This window comes from Budorcas taxicolor, chromosome 16, assembly GCF_023091745.1.
Source record: "Budorcas taxicolor isolate Tak-1 chromosome 16, Takin1.1, whole genome shotgun sequence".
Lineage (NCBI taxonomy): Eukaryota > Metazoa > Chordata > Mammalia > Artiodactyla > Bovidae > Budorcas > Budorcas taxicolor.
The window spans coordinates 46,444,853-46,459,418 of record NC_068925.1 but is presented as its reverse complement, the minus strand read 5'-3'; the positions used below and the strand labels follow the sequence as shown (position 1 = coordinate 46,459,418).

Genomic DNA, 14,566 nt, shown 5'->3' with positions numbered 1-14,566 from the left:
GGACATGACTGCCCACCGAGGGGCCAAGGGCCAGGCCCCACACACCCATGTGCAGGCACTAGACCTGGGACACCCAGGACCCTAAACACACAGACTCTGGGATCCAGCTCCTCCCACCACCAGCAGGCACCAGACCCAGAACCTCCTGCCTCAGCCACCAGCAAGCCTGCTGTAGCTGCAGGCCCAGCCTCACCCACCAGCAGACAAGCACCAGTGCAGGAGAGAGGCAGTCCTGCAGCCTGTGGACCTAGCTCTCATGTGAGCAGGCCAGCACCAACATTAGGACCAGCTGGGCCCTGGCCCTGTCCACCAACAGGCCAGCACAAGCTTCAGGATACCCTGGACCCTGCAGCCAGCTGTGTCAGGTACCAGCCCCACTCACTGGCAGTATGATATCAGCTCTGGGACCCCTGGGTCCTACAGCCAGACTCCAGGACACATCTCTGCCTGCCAGCGGGCTGGCAGGATCTCTCGGACACTGACTCCACCCACCAGTGAGTCAGCACTCACCCCAGTGCACCCATCTCAGCCCCTGGTGCTGCCCCCAGGTGCCTTACGGTCCTTACAGCCTTGGCAAAAGACATGGCCTAGGAACCAACCAGATTGGGGGATAACCAGGTCTACCAGACCACCCGTGGTAGCTAGCCTACCACAACAGAAGGATCCCAGCAGCTCACCTAGGGGTCAGTCCTAGAGCCAGCATACAGCTCTCATGACCAGAGGGGAGTGAGCTTCTGAGACACTAGGACATCTCCTACAAAAGGCCACATCTCCAAGATCAGGAAACGTAACCAACCTACCAGATACATAGACATGAAAACAGCAATTTCGGCAAAATGAGGCGACATAGAAACATGCTCCAAGCAAAGGAACAAGATTTAAACCCCAGAAGAGCTAAGTGAAGTGGAGATAGTCAATCTACCCAAGAAAAAGTTCAAGGTAATGGTTGTAAAGATGATCAGAGAACTGAAAGAAGAATGGATAAACAGAAAAATTCAAAGTTTTTAACAAAGAATTAGAAAATATAAAGAACAACCAAACAAAGATGAAGAATATAATAACTGAAATGAAAAATACACCAGAAGGACTCAATAGTAAACTAAGTGAGACAGGGGACGTGGCCAGTGAGCTGAAAGACAGTAGCGGTTATCACCGAAGCTGAACAGAGAACAGAATTAAAAGACGTGAGGACAGTTTGAGACATCTGAGACATCTCCCAGGAGTACTAATATTCCCATTACAGAGGTTCCAGAGGAAAAGGGAGAGAAAAAGGATCACAGAATATACTTTAGGACATAATGGCTGAAAATAGCCCATTTTAACCTCGTCCCAGGTTACTGGGAAAGGAAACATATACAAGTCCAGGAAGAAAAGAGTCCCAAACAGAATCTACCTAAAGAGAACCACACCAAGGTACATTGCAATTAAAATGGCAAAAATTAATGATAAATAGAGAATATAAAGAAATAATAGCTGGGGACTTCCCAAACATGGGAGAGGAACTGAATATATTAATAAAAGTCCATGAAGCTAAGAGAATACCTAATTACTTCAATGGAAAAATACTTTCTTTTCCAAGACACATTATATTAAAACTGTCAAAAGTCAATGGCAAAGAATTTTAAAGGCAACCAATGGGCAAAGGATAATAACCTACAAAGAAACCCCCATTTGGTGATCAGCAGTTTTCTCAACAGAAACTCTGTAGGCCAAGAGGAAGTGGAATGACATTCTCAAAATACTGAAATGTAAGAACTGTCAGCCAAGAATATCCAGCAAAGCTGTCCTTCAGATATGAAAGAGAAATACTTTCCCAGACAAACAAAAGTTGAGGAAGTTTATCACCACTAGACCTGTCTTACAAGAAATGTTCAAAGAAGCTCTTCTGCCTGAAATGAAAAGGCCAAAGTACACAAAACCTTGAGTGAGGTATAAATAGAATCAGAAAATCCCAACTCAGTCAGAATAGATTTTTAGACACACTGTTAGAGCATAAAAGTTAAAAGGAGAGAAAGCAGTAAAAACAACTAAAGCTACTTCAGTTTGGTAACAGACTCATAACATGAAAGGGGATCATTTAAGACAACTAGAACATGAAAGGGGAGGAGGAAAAGGACAGACCTGTATGGCTAAGTGAAGATAAGATGCTATCAGCATGCAAAGGGCTATTTTATTTATGAGGTATTTTATGCAAACCTCATGATAACCACAAAAATCCAGAGCAGAAATCTGAAACCAAAAAAAAAGAGGAAATTAAGAAAAACATTATAGAAAACCACCAAACCAAAATGGCAGACAGAAACACAAGGAAAAAGAAACAATGCGGGAAGAGAGCACGCAGAAAACAAAAGATTAAAAGGCAGTACTAAATCCGCATTTGCCAGTAATCACCATATGGGTAAATGAACTTGTCAATCAAAAGACACAGCGTGGTTGGAGTACTACAAAGCCAGGCTCAACTATATGCTGCCTCCAAGAGACCTGTCTCAGCTCAACAGAAAAATAGACACAAAAGAAAGGACGGAAAATGGTCCTCCAAGCAGATGGCACCCAAAAGAAAGTTGTGTGGCCATACTTGTAATGGACAAAGTAGACTTCAACCGAAAAAACGTAATAAGGTCAAAGATGGATGTTATATAACGATAAAGGGGACAAGTCATCAGGAAGACATAACAGTTGTTAATAGGAGCACTCTTTGCGACCCCATGGACTTAGCCCACCAGGCTCCTCTGTCCATGGGATTCCTCAGTCAAGATTACTGAAGTGGGTAGCCATTTCCTTCTCCAAGGGATCTTCCCAACCCAGGGATCAAACCTGGGTTTCCTGCATTGCAGGCATATTCTTTACCATTTGAGCTACCAGGGGGACTTTAAAACTCCACTTACATCAATGAATAGATCATCCAGACAACAAGGATATATTGATGGATGTATGTGGTCAATTCAAATGCAGTAGAATACTCATTCTTCTCAAGTCCATATTAGAACTTTCTCAGGGATAGTTCAAGTCACAAGGCATTAAAGAAGACGGAAATCATATCATGCCTTTTTCCCCCAGTTACAGTGCTATGAAAGTAGAAATTAACTATGAGAAGAAAGCTGAAAAACTCACAAATATGCAGAGACTGAGGTGGCTCAGCAGGTAAAGAATCTCCCCGCAGTGCAGGAGATGCTGGCAGACACAGGTTTGATCCCTGGGTCCGAAGATCCCCTGGAGGAGGAAATAGCAACCCACTCCAGTATTCTTGCCTGGAGAATCCCATGAACAGAGGAGCCTGGTGGTCTGCAGTCCATAGGGTTGCAAAGAGTCAGACATAACTGAGTGACTTGAGCACAAACAACGTGTTACTGAACAATTACTGAGTCAAGAAATCAAAGAAGACATTAAAAATTACCTGAAGAGAAGTGAAAATATAACATATCAAAACCTATGGGATGCAGGAAAAACAATACTTAAGAGGACAGTTTATAGCAATCCAAGCCTACCTCAGGAATCAAGAAAAATATCAAACAGTCTAACTTTACACCCAAAAGAACTAGAAAAAGAAGACTAAATGAAGCCCAAAGGAGGAACGACATAAAGATCAGAGAGGGAAGAAATGAAATTGAGATAAAATTGACAAACCTTTAGCTAGGCTCACTAAGAAGAAAAAATGACGAAGCTCTGATAAATAAAACCAGAAGTGAAAGAAGAGAAATACAGTGATACTACAGAAATACAAAGGATTAGAGGAGAATATTATGAACAGCTATATGCCAGTTACCTGGACAGCCTGGAAGAAATGGAGAAATTCTTAGAATCACATAACCTGCTAGCGCTAAATCACGAAGAGATGGTGACCCACTGCCTTCAGACCAGCCAGATGGACCAGTCACTAGTAAAGAGAGTAAAACAGGCATCGAAGATGTCCCAAGAAACAGAAGTCGAGGACCAGACAACTTCTCAGGTGAATTCTATGCCATGCATTCAGAGGTTTAATACCTCTACTTTTCAAACTCTTCCAAAGAATTGAAGAGGGGGAAACACTTTCCAGCTCATTTTACAAGGCTGTCATTACCTGATGCCAAAACCAGACAAGGACAGCACACACACACAAAGAAGATGACAGGCCAGTTACCTCTGATGAACATTAATCCTCAAGTGTGGAAGTCGCTCAGTCATGTCTGACTCTTTGTGACCCCGTGGACATACATGGGAATTCTCCAGACCAGAATTCTGGAGTGGGTAGCCTTTTCCTTCTCCAGGGGAACTTCCCAACCCAGGGATCTAACCCAGGTCTCCTGCACTGCAGGCAGATTCTTTACCAGCTGAGCCACATATTAGCAAATACATTTAAAGGATCATACATTATGATCACTCCAGTATTCTGGCGGGCTACACAGTCCATGGGGTCCCAAGAGTCGGACACGACTTAGTCACTAAACCACCACCACCACCACATTATGACCAAGTGGGATTTATTCCAGGGAAGGAAAGATGTTTCAGCATCCATAGATCAATCAGGGTGAAATAATGTGGCTAACAGGATGAAGGATAATAATCGTCTCAATAGATGTGGTAAAGGCATTTGACAAGATTCAGTATCTGTGATTTTTAAAACTCTCTAAAATGGGTATAGAAGGAACATGAAAGTGTTAGTCACTCAGTCACACCAGTTCTTTATGACCCCATGGACTGTAGCCCGCCAGGCTCCTCTGTCCATGGAATTTTCCAGGCAAGAATGCTGGCGTGGGTAGCCATTCCCTCTCCAGGGGATTTTCTCAACTCAGGGATCAAACCTGGGTCTCCTGCATTACAGGCGGATTCTTTACCATCTCAGCCACCAGGGAAGCCCCAGAGCTCCATTTTTCTCTCCATTGTTGACTTCTCAGCTATTCTTTTTTGTTGTTGTTTTTTTCCTTTTTAAAAAAAATTATTTTAGTCATTGCTGTAGGATTTATACTTATGTCTTCTACTTATCACAGCTTACACTGTTCTTTCACTTTTTGTCTTAGAACTTTAAAACAGACTACTTCCATTTCGTCCGCTTGTCTTTTGTGCTAAGTAAAATGTGTCATTTATTTCAACATGTATTACAAGTCCCACAGTAAAAATGTTGCTGTTTTTGGCTTTAAATAATTACCTTTCAAAGAGATTTTCTTCTAATGAGGAAAAATGTCTTTTATATTTACCCATATGCTTTTTTTTTTAAATTAGGTACTTTGTTTTAATTGTTTCAAAGTAAACAAGGAGGACCTGGAAGAATTAGATGCAGGACAGGAAAGGAATGATCTATGAGGCTCTGTAGCAGCTGTAAAGGGATGGGCCTTGGCATGGATGGATGGCTTCTCTGTTTTAATAGGAGGGCATTTAAGAGAGAATGCACGTATGAGTAAATTTGTGTTTGGCATCAGGGTAATGAATTTCATTTCTCATAGCTTCCTTTTCTTTCCTTATGTGTGAGATTGAGGAAGGAAATAGGGATCAGAAGATAATCCTGCTGGAAATAGTGCACTGACCAGAGAACTGTACCAGGATTACAGGCTTTCTGATGGTCCTTTGTTGATGATGAATTTACTGCAGAACCAACGTGCCCTGTTCCATGTGACTTTCTCTGTGCTTTTGGCAACTTGGATTTGGATAAGAATGGAATTAATAAGTGGCTTTATCAGAGTTGACATTTTGATATTGTGGGAAATGAAAGGGGAAAAGACTCAGGTATGGCAGAATGTTACTGAGTGATAGGCTTTGGGCTCTAAGCAGAATGGCTAAAGCTCTGTTCCAGATTGGTAGTTGGAACAACTGAACAAGCAGGGGAGAAAGTGGAGCTGAGATGCAGCTGTTATGGGTGATGATGAGAAAGGTGGTATGACCTTGAGGAGCGGATAGTTCAGGAAGACTGAGAAAGAGATCTTGGAAAGATGGAGGAACGGGAAGGCTGAGGTGACCTGGGATGATGCTGGGCTGGGTGGTGAAGGACACTACCAGCTAGTCTCCCAGGTCTGTGAAGAATGAGGACCAGCTTGGCAGATCAGCCCCTGACGGGTATTTTCTAATTTGGCTTTCTTTGTTGTTGCTGATTTTTGATAGGAAGCAGTGGCAGCAGTATAAACTTTGCTCCTAGTGATGATTCTTCAGAAATCTCTGAAAATGGGCAGCAATCTCAGGACATACAGAAAAAAGAAACATTTCCTAAGTTAGCTGAAGAGTCCATCTGGAGAATGATAAAGCAGACACCTGACCGCATTCTCATGACGTATCAGGTGCCTGAGAGGTAAGAAGCACGTTGGAGGACCCACCTTTATATAAGTGTTCTGTGGTTTCTTGTGTTTTTTAATACAAAGCGATTTTAACATTTTTATACATATCCTCAGAGATATGTATTTTCAAATTCATTGATTTGAAGTCAAATGGTGAATGATTTCTTAAAACAATGGTTGTGGTGGAAGTGGATACGAATGTTACATGTCATAAGGTGAAAACAAAGAGAGGCAGTGCTTTCCAAGATGGCTCACCGGTACCTGAACTATTTTTAGAGTCTGGACTTTTTATTTTCTCACTCTAAAAGAAGAGAAGACCTGAAGGAAACCTGTTTCTTCCATATGACTCATTAAAACTCTATGCAGGTGTTTTCCATCAAGAAAAAGAGGTCTAGCTTTACCAACTTGACAAAGAAATGAGTCAGTTTTTTTTTTTTTTTCAATGTGAGATATGAAGTCGTACTTTAATGAGAGATTTAAAGTAATGTTACAAACCAAAATGAATGTTGGTCTTGGATGACAAGATAAGAACCCTGTGCCTTGTTTAGGATGGTGACGCGCTTGTTTGTCCACTTGTTTGTTTTCAGGGTTAAAGAAATTGTACTGAAAGAAGACCTAGAGAAGCTGGAAAGCATGAGACAGCAGCAGCCACAGTTTTCTCGAGGGCAAAGGGAGGAGATAGCCAACCTGCGTTCTTGGATTCACAGCTGGGCGATCCCTCGGGAAATAGACACCCAGGTAAGCACAGTAATAACAGCTGTTGTGTGCTGACGGCTTTGTGCCGGGCAGTGTTCTGGGCTCTGGCTGTACCCTTGTCCCTTGGTTTCTGCAGGGGATTGGTTTCAGGGTTCCCGGCAGCTTCCAAAATCCACGAATGTTTAAGCCCCTCGTGTTAAACAGCATAGTATGTGCACGTAACCTGTGCACATCCCCCTTGAGGCTTCCCTGGTGGCTCAGACAGTAAAGAATCCCCCTGCAGTGCAGGAGATCTGGGTTCAGTCCCTGGGTCAGGAAGAGCCCCTAGAGAAGGGAATGGCTACCCACTCCAGTTTTCTTGCCTGGAGAATTCCATGGACAGAGGAGCCTGGTGGGCTGCAGTTCCTGGGGTCACAGAGAATCAGACACAACTGGGCGACCGACACTTTCACTTTACTTCATTGTGCGATCCTCCCATACATGCTAAATCATCTGCAGATTACTTAGAATACCTAATCCAGTGTAAATGCTGTTTAAATAGTTGTAAATTCAATGTGCATGCTATGTACATAGTTGCCAGTGCATGGCAAATTCAAGTTTTGCCTTTTAGAACTTTTTGGAATTTTCATCCCCAAATGTGTTGGATCTGTGGTTGGTCAAATCTGTGGATGTGGAGCATGCAGATACAGAAGGCCCACCATGCATTGCATTATTCCACTGGAAACCTTACTTCTCACAACTTCCTCTGTGGGATGTGTTATTACCCCAACTTTACCAATAGCAACAAAGTGAGGCCTTGTATATCATGGATCAAATTTCAGTCCCGGTAAGGATGTGGAACCCTTGAGTGCTGACTGGACTATGTCATTTTATGTAAGGACGTGAGCATCCATAGATTTTCATAGCCTCAGGGTTCTGGAGCCAAGCCCCCTGCACAAACTGAGTCACAACTGTGTAAGTTCACACAGTTCCTCGGATTTTAAATACAGGTCTTTTTGACTCCAAGTGGTTTTTTCCTCCACCCGTTGGAATGTTATGGGCCAGTTAGGAATAAACACACCTGGTTTGATCCATGCTTGACTGGAGAGGAGAGTATAAGATTTGCATGTCAAATACACATGCATGTTTGAGAAGAGTTCAAACTCAAGATGTTAGATTCACACCAGAGGTAGGATTTCTGTGGGTAGAGTATGTGAAGAATGAGCCCCAGAACAATTCAAGCAAAAGTATTTAAATGATTACCATCATTTACCTTCTAATAATGAAGAATGAAGTATACTAGTCTTATTAGATAAATATAGTGAAATTATATAAATTAGTTAAATAAATATAAATAAATAAATGATAGTCTTATTAAATAAATTATGTGGGGGAATTAGACAGGTTGCTAGGCCAGCACTTTACTGACTTTAGAACTTTGCAGATGACTTGACATCAACTAACCTACCTACTCTTGCTCCCCTTTGGAGGGCTGTGTCACCTGCGGACACAGAGACTCAGCTGGTGATGCTGCAGACCCCATGGTCCGGATCCAACAGAAGCAGCAGCCGAGTGACTCTGAAGGACCTGCACTGCCTCTCCAGACCTGTTGGACTGCTCCTCCTCCCTGTGATTCTCTCTGAACCCTTGCAGCTTAAGTGACCAAGAAGCTGTCATTGAATGTTAAGGCTTTCCCTTCTTGATTTTTTTTAGCAGACATCTCTTTCCTGAAGCAGACATTGTATATAGATTCTTTCACTCCTCTTTTTTCCCAATGTATTTAAACTGGCGAATAGACTTTTTCTAGTTTATTAGCTGTCCTCTAATGAGACTGGATGGCCTCTAAAGAGGTATGTGAACAGCCAAACTTCATTTCAGGTGTCAGCCCAAATAAATTGTAGTTAGGAGTATAGCAAGAAAAATCCCAAACATTAGCCTCGTTGGTTTTGTTCTGTTGTTACGTGAATCATTTCCTGCCCCACGGTAGAGACTTGAAGAAATCCCCACTAGAGGTCACGCACCTTTCCCGACAGTCTCCATAACCATGTTGCCCTCGCCTGGTCTTTGCACGGTGACACGTGCCTCCACAGTTAAGCTCCAACATTCCAGAGTTCTCACGACACAGGTCACTCCAGCATTTACCAGTATGAAAACGTATTGCTCACTGGTATCCTGGAAATTCCTGGTTTTTAGGGTTGAACTTTGATGTTCATTCTTATAGATGCTTTTCCTTTTGATTTTCTGCCTTCCACTGAGATCCCGGAAGTCTTCTCTTAAACATAGATGAGCTTGGGCTTCCCTGGTGGCTCAGTGGTAAAGAATTCACCTGCCAGTGCAGGAGACATGGGTTTGATCCCTGATCCGGGAAGACCCCACATGCTGTGGAGCAACTAAGCTCGCGCACCACAACTACTGAGCCTGTGCTCTAGAGCCCGGGAGCCCCAAGGCCTGTGCTGCGCACACAGAGAAGCCACCACATGAGAAGCCCATGCACGCAGCTAGAGAGTAGCCCCCGCTCACCATGACTAGAGAGGAGCCCGTGCAGCAACCAAGACCCCACACAGCCATAAATAAATGCATATATGTACATTCTAAAAAACCGATCAGCTTACAGTGGGCTGATTCCTTGAAGGGTGTAAATTAGGTTTTGCATGTGTAATGTTAAAAACAAAAGAGCTTCTAGCTGAATCACCTTCTGACTCATCTCTTTTTACATTTTTAAATAATGATTGTAAACATTTTTAAAGTTATATAAGTTCTTACGCGTGTGTGTTTAAATGTTGTCCTATCAAAACTAACAATTCACTCTTTCTTTTTCAACCAATTTATGCAAAAGGAGGTCTCTCCGTCCCTGCCAGAGGTCTGATGGCCACTGTCTTCTCTCTGCCCCTGAATAAAGGTGAGTGTTGCCCTTAAGTAGGGGTGAGAGGTCTCTGGGAGGGCCCTAGCCGAGGGGGGTGCCAAGTCTGCCACAAATCAGGGCTTCCTGGGCCTGTTATAGTCGTTCTCCTGAGTAGCACATGAGTTGTTCACTTGATAAGTCAGCCCTCTTCTTAGAAAGCTGATGATTCCTTCTCAACCCTGAAATGGTATCTAATTCACACCCGTGCAGGTCAGAACCAGGAATAGAAGAAAATGAAGACCCCAGTAACATTTTCTCGTTTAAATAACATGCAACAAACTAACTTACTTTTCTTCTTTTGTTGTGTTTTTTAGGAAAATGCTTCTCCCTTTCAAGTTTTATAGCTTTTTATAAAATGCTATAATCATATGATCATAATCAGGAGAATCGACCTTTCTATCCTGACCTGAGACTCAAGCCCTCAGCTTAGATTTACTTTCTAAAGTAGAACAGTTGGCCCTTGGTATCTGCAGGGTGAAATCCAGGGACACTCAACGTCCCTTCTATAACAGGAAGGTTCGCCAGCCCTCTGTACCTGTGGGTTCTGCATCCAGAGTTCTCTACCCTCCCTAACTCTTCCCACCTCGATCACAGGGGCCAGCTGTAGTTTCCAGAATGTACTTCTTTCTTATAACTGTCAGAACCACTTTGAAATGATGACTGTGACTTTTCTAGAATTTTCTCACTTGAAGCTGTTCCATGCCCATATTCCTATGTTAGGCTTAGAGAACTCTCCTGTTCTGATCCACCTTGATTGTTAAATGATCTCTGAAGCCCTCATTGCTTTGGTCAAGTTGTGTGATATTTTTGCCCTTGGTGAAAAAGCAAATTTCAAACAGTGAACCAGCCTGGATATTGTCATGGATAGAATCATTGCAGCCTTCTGTGCTGATGACCATTTTAATCTGTGTAAATCAGAAATGACACGGAGCCGTCAGAGGACCATTCTGCATGTCCATATGCACTTTTTAAACATGATATTCTCTAGTACAAGCCCTCTTTCAGATTTCTTTCTGGATGTTTGTTTTATTGACATTTAACTGTTTCTTTGCCTTACTACACATTTAGGCTCAAAATTGGTGCTTGTTGTAAGCAGATCTATAAAACCAGTTATAGTTTTGGTGTTTTGGTAAATAGCTGAGCTGGTATATTTAGAAATGACCATAATGCTTCTGCTCCTGGGGATGAGCAGAGAAGGCTCAACAGTGCTGGCTTCTCCCCACCACAGGGGCTCCACCCAACTATAAACCGTCATTTAAGTTTAGTAACTTTTTGTATTGATGCCTATAGAAATAAGTAATAAAAATGTGTACTACAGGTTTCCATGTTTACATAAATGTTACCAAAAGGCTGTGTTTTTTTGGATAAGAGGTCAGAATTTATGAACAGATGCTGTGTGAATGGAATCATTTTACAATTAAGTGCAACTTCATCATAACTCGAAAGGTAAATTTAATCCAAATGGAAATTTTGTACCAGCTAAGTTTATCATTTTGTGGATTTCCCTGTTTTTAATGGTTATTAATATTTTAATCGGGTATCTTTTTTAAAAACAATAAACAGTGAACATGTAAAGCTTGAGAAGTTTTCTTGCACTGCATGAACAAACCTTTGCCCCGAATACATAAATCACTTATATCATTGAGAAGTATTTCCTGAGATTGAAACACACTGCAGGGTGCTCATGTTAGGGTCATTCTGTACACATGTCTGTGTCGTCACTGCATCTGAGCTCCTTCCCAGTGATAACACGACACTCGGTCCTCCCTTCAGAACTGGGCTTTCACTATCTCCTGGAGTTTGCTCAAACTCATGTCCGTCGAGTCAGTAATGCCATCCAACCATCCTCTGTCACCTGCTTCCCCTCCTGCCCTCAGTCTTTCCCAGCATCAGGGTCTTTTCCAGTGAGTCGGCTGTTTGCATCAGGTCGCCAAAGTATTGATGCTTCATCTTCAGCATCAGCTTTCCAATGAATGTTCAGGGTTGATTTCCTTTAGGGTTGACTGTTTTGATCTCCTTGCTGTCCAAGGGACTCTCAAGAGTCATCTCCAGCACCACAATTCAAAAGCATCAATTCTTTGGCACTCAGCCTTCTTTATGGTCCAACTCTCACATCCATACATGACTACTGGAAAGCCATAGCTTTCACTCCATGGACTTTGGCAGCAAAGTGATGTCTCTGCTTTTTATACAGTATCAAGATTTGTCATAGCTTTCCTTCCAAGGAGCCAAGTATCTTTTAATTTCTTGGCTGTAGTCACTGTCCACAGTGTTTTGGAGCCCAATAAAAGAAAATCTCTCACTGCTTCCACGTTTTCCCCTTCTATTTGCCATGAAGTGATGAGACTAAGACTTAGTTTTTTGAATGTTGAGCTTTAAGCCAGCTTTTTCACTCTCTTTCATCTTTATCAGGAGGCTCTTTAGTTTCTCTTCACTTTCTGCCATTAGAGTGGTATCATCTGCATATTGGAGGTTGTTGGTCTTTCTCCCACAACCTTGGTTCCAGTTTGTGATTCACTGAGGCCAGTGTTTCACATGATGTACTCTGCATATAAGTTAAATAAGCAGGGTGACAAAATACAGCCTTGACATACTCCTTTCCCAACTTTGAACCAGTCTGTTGTTCCATGTCCAGTTCTAACTGTTGCTTGACAGGTGGTCAGCAGATAGGTAAGGTGACTTGGTAGTCCCATCTCTAATAATTTTCCTCAATTTGTTGTGATCCACACAGTCAAAGGCTTTAGCATAGGCAGTGAAACAGAAGTAGATGTTTTTCTGGAATCCCTTTGCTTTCTCTTTCTTCCAACAAGTGTTGGCAATTTGATCTCTGGTTCCTCTATTTTTTCTAAATCCAGCTTGTACATCTGGAAGTTTTTGGTTCACATACTGCTGACACCTAGCTTGAAAGATTTTGAGCACTACCTTGCTAGCATGTTAAATGAGTGCATTTGTATTTTAATGCCTAATTTATAAAATTTAGCTATCAAAGTTATTCTTTCAGCTTCTGTAGAGTGAACCTGTGTTTCACAAAATCTGACTGTGGAAGCCCGGCAGCAACAGTCTCGGAATTAAAATATGAATTGGGATCCTGAAGCCAACAGGATTCGTTAAACATCAACCCTTTCAAACCACCTGCATCTCCAGTCAAAAAAAAAAAACAAAACCAGGAAGGGAAGAGAGCTCAGTGTTGATGGAGTGTGTGCTCTCCCACAGGGACTGTTCTGGTGCTTCCCTGTGAATTATCTCATTTAATGTTCGCAACCACCCATGAAATACGCAGCGTCACTGCTCGCATTTGACGGAGAAGGACCCGGGGGTCGTGGGGGTTGGATGACCTGCTTGAGAGCTCACAGCTGTGTGGCCACAGGGACCTGACTCCAGAGCCTGGGCAGTAAAAGCAGTCGCCATGTGTCTGCCACAAAACAGGAGGGGTTTCGGCTTCTACTGCAGTGATGAAATCCATCCTGACCTCTTCCTGGCATCATAAACTTCTTGTAGCCTGTGGTGCCAGAGTGCTTTTTTAGGGGATTGAATTCAGTTGAACTTCAGCATCAAGAGATGCTACAGCAATCTTCCCAGCCAGCCTGGTCCTGAGATGACACACATCCATCCTTCAGGTTGAAAACAACCTGCCCTGCCAATATGTTCTTGACGCCTTAAATAAGGAAAGGGAAGATTTATCAGACCTGCATTCAAAAGAGATTCTGGATGGCTGACTATGTGGCTATTTGGTGCAGACCTGACCCTTCGTTTTTTGTGAGTTGGGAGTATGGTTGGCAGAGCATAGGAGGGGAACCCCAGTTTCCCAGGAGAAGCACTCCTCCCATGGGCATGGGCATGCTCCATACTCTATACAGAGATGAGCTACGTCAGTATATTAAGAGGATATAATGTATTAAGAGGATAAGTTAGTATGTGCACACACACACATGGTTTTAAAAATTTAGCAAATCAGGCTATTTCTTCCATTCCACAACTTAAATCCCACCTCTGCTTTCTTCTCTAAGGAATAGATTATGAAGGTATTTTTCCCAGTATTGTGATCCTTGAGCTCACAGCAACTGAGATTGAACAGACTTCAGTGTCCAGAGATTAAAGTTTTCACGAGTTCAATACTCAGGCCAGCTAAGGAGAGGGGATCTAAGCATGTGGACATTTTCCATCAGAAACTAAGGAGAATTCAGACTGTTTCCAGCCCTTGTCTTTCAGCATCCTTTACTGTAGAGCTTTTTCCAAGCTTAGAACGGATTTTTTTAAAGTGATAACTTACACTGTTATTTGTAAGGGTTGAGAGGACATCAATGCTAAGATAATGTAGTTTAAATGACTTGCAGTTTTACTATTTTAAGTAAAATCTGCAGTTAATGACTTTTTCTTCTTAGTATTTGCTTCTGTTCATTTATTCATTTACTTTTAAACTTTTGGATAATTCTTTAAGGATAAATCGATAGAAAAAAATATAGGGGCTTCCCTGGTAGCTCAGTGGTAAAGAATTCACCTGCCAGTTCAGGGGACATGGGATTGATCCCTGATCCAGGAAGATCCCTCATACTGCAGAGAAGCAAAGCCTATGTGCCACAACCACTAAACCTGTGCTCTAGAGCCCGGGAGCCGCAGCTGAAGCCCGCGTGCCCCCCGAGTCCGTGTTCTGCAACAAAAGAAGCCACCACAATGACAAGCCTGTGCACAACTAGAGAGCAGCCCCCGCTCACGCCAGCTGGAGAAAAGCCTGCGCAGCGGTGAAGACCCA

General features: G+C 42.7%; 1 protein-coding gene across 1 annotated transcript in view; it reads left to right on the top strand.

Annotated features, from left to right (window-relative positions):
* Positions 1-11,181, top strand: part of PER3 (period circadian regulator 3) — a 71,883-nt gene extending 60,702 nt beyond the window's left edge. The window contains 5 exon segments of the mRNA XM_052653762.1: positions 6,070-6,253; positions 6,827-6,977; positions 8,405-8,764; positions 9,751-9,813; positions 10,131-11,181. Coding sequence (XP_052509722.1) covers positions 6,070-6,253; positions 6,827-6,977; positions 8,405-8,557 — 488 coding nt within the window. The 3' untranslated portion in view covers positions 8,558-8,764; positions 9,751-9,813; positions 10,131-11,181.
* Positions 11,182-14,566: the final 3,385 nt, after the last annotated feature.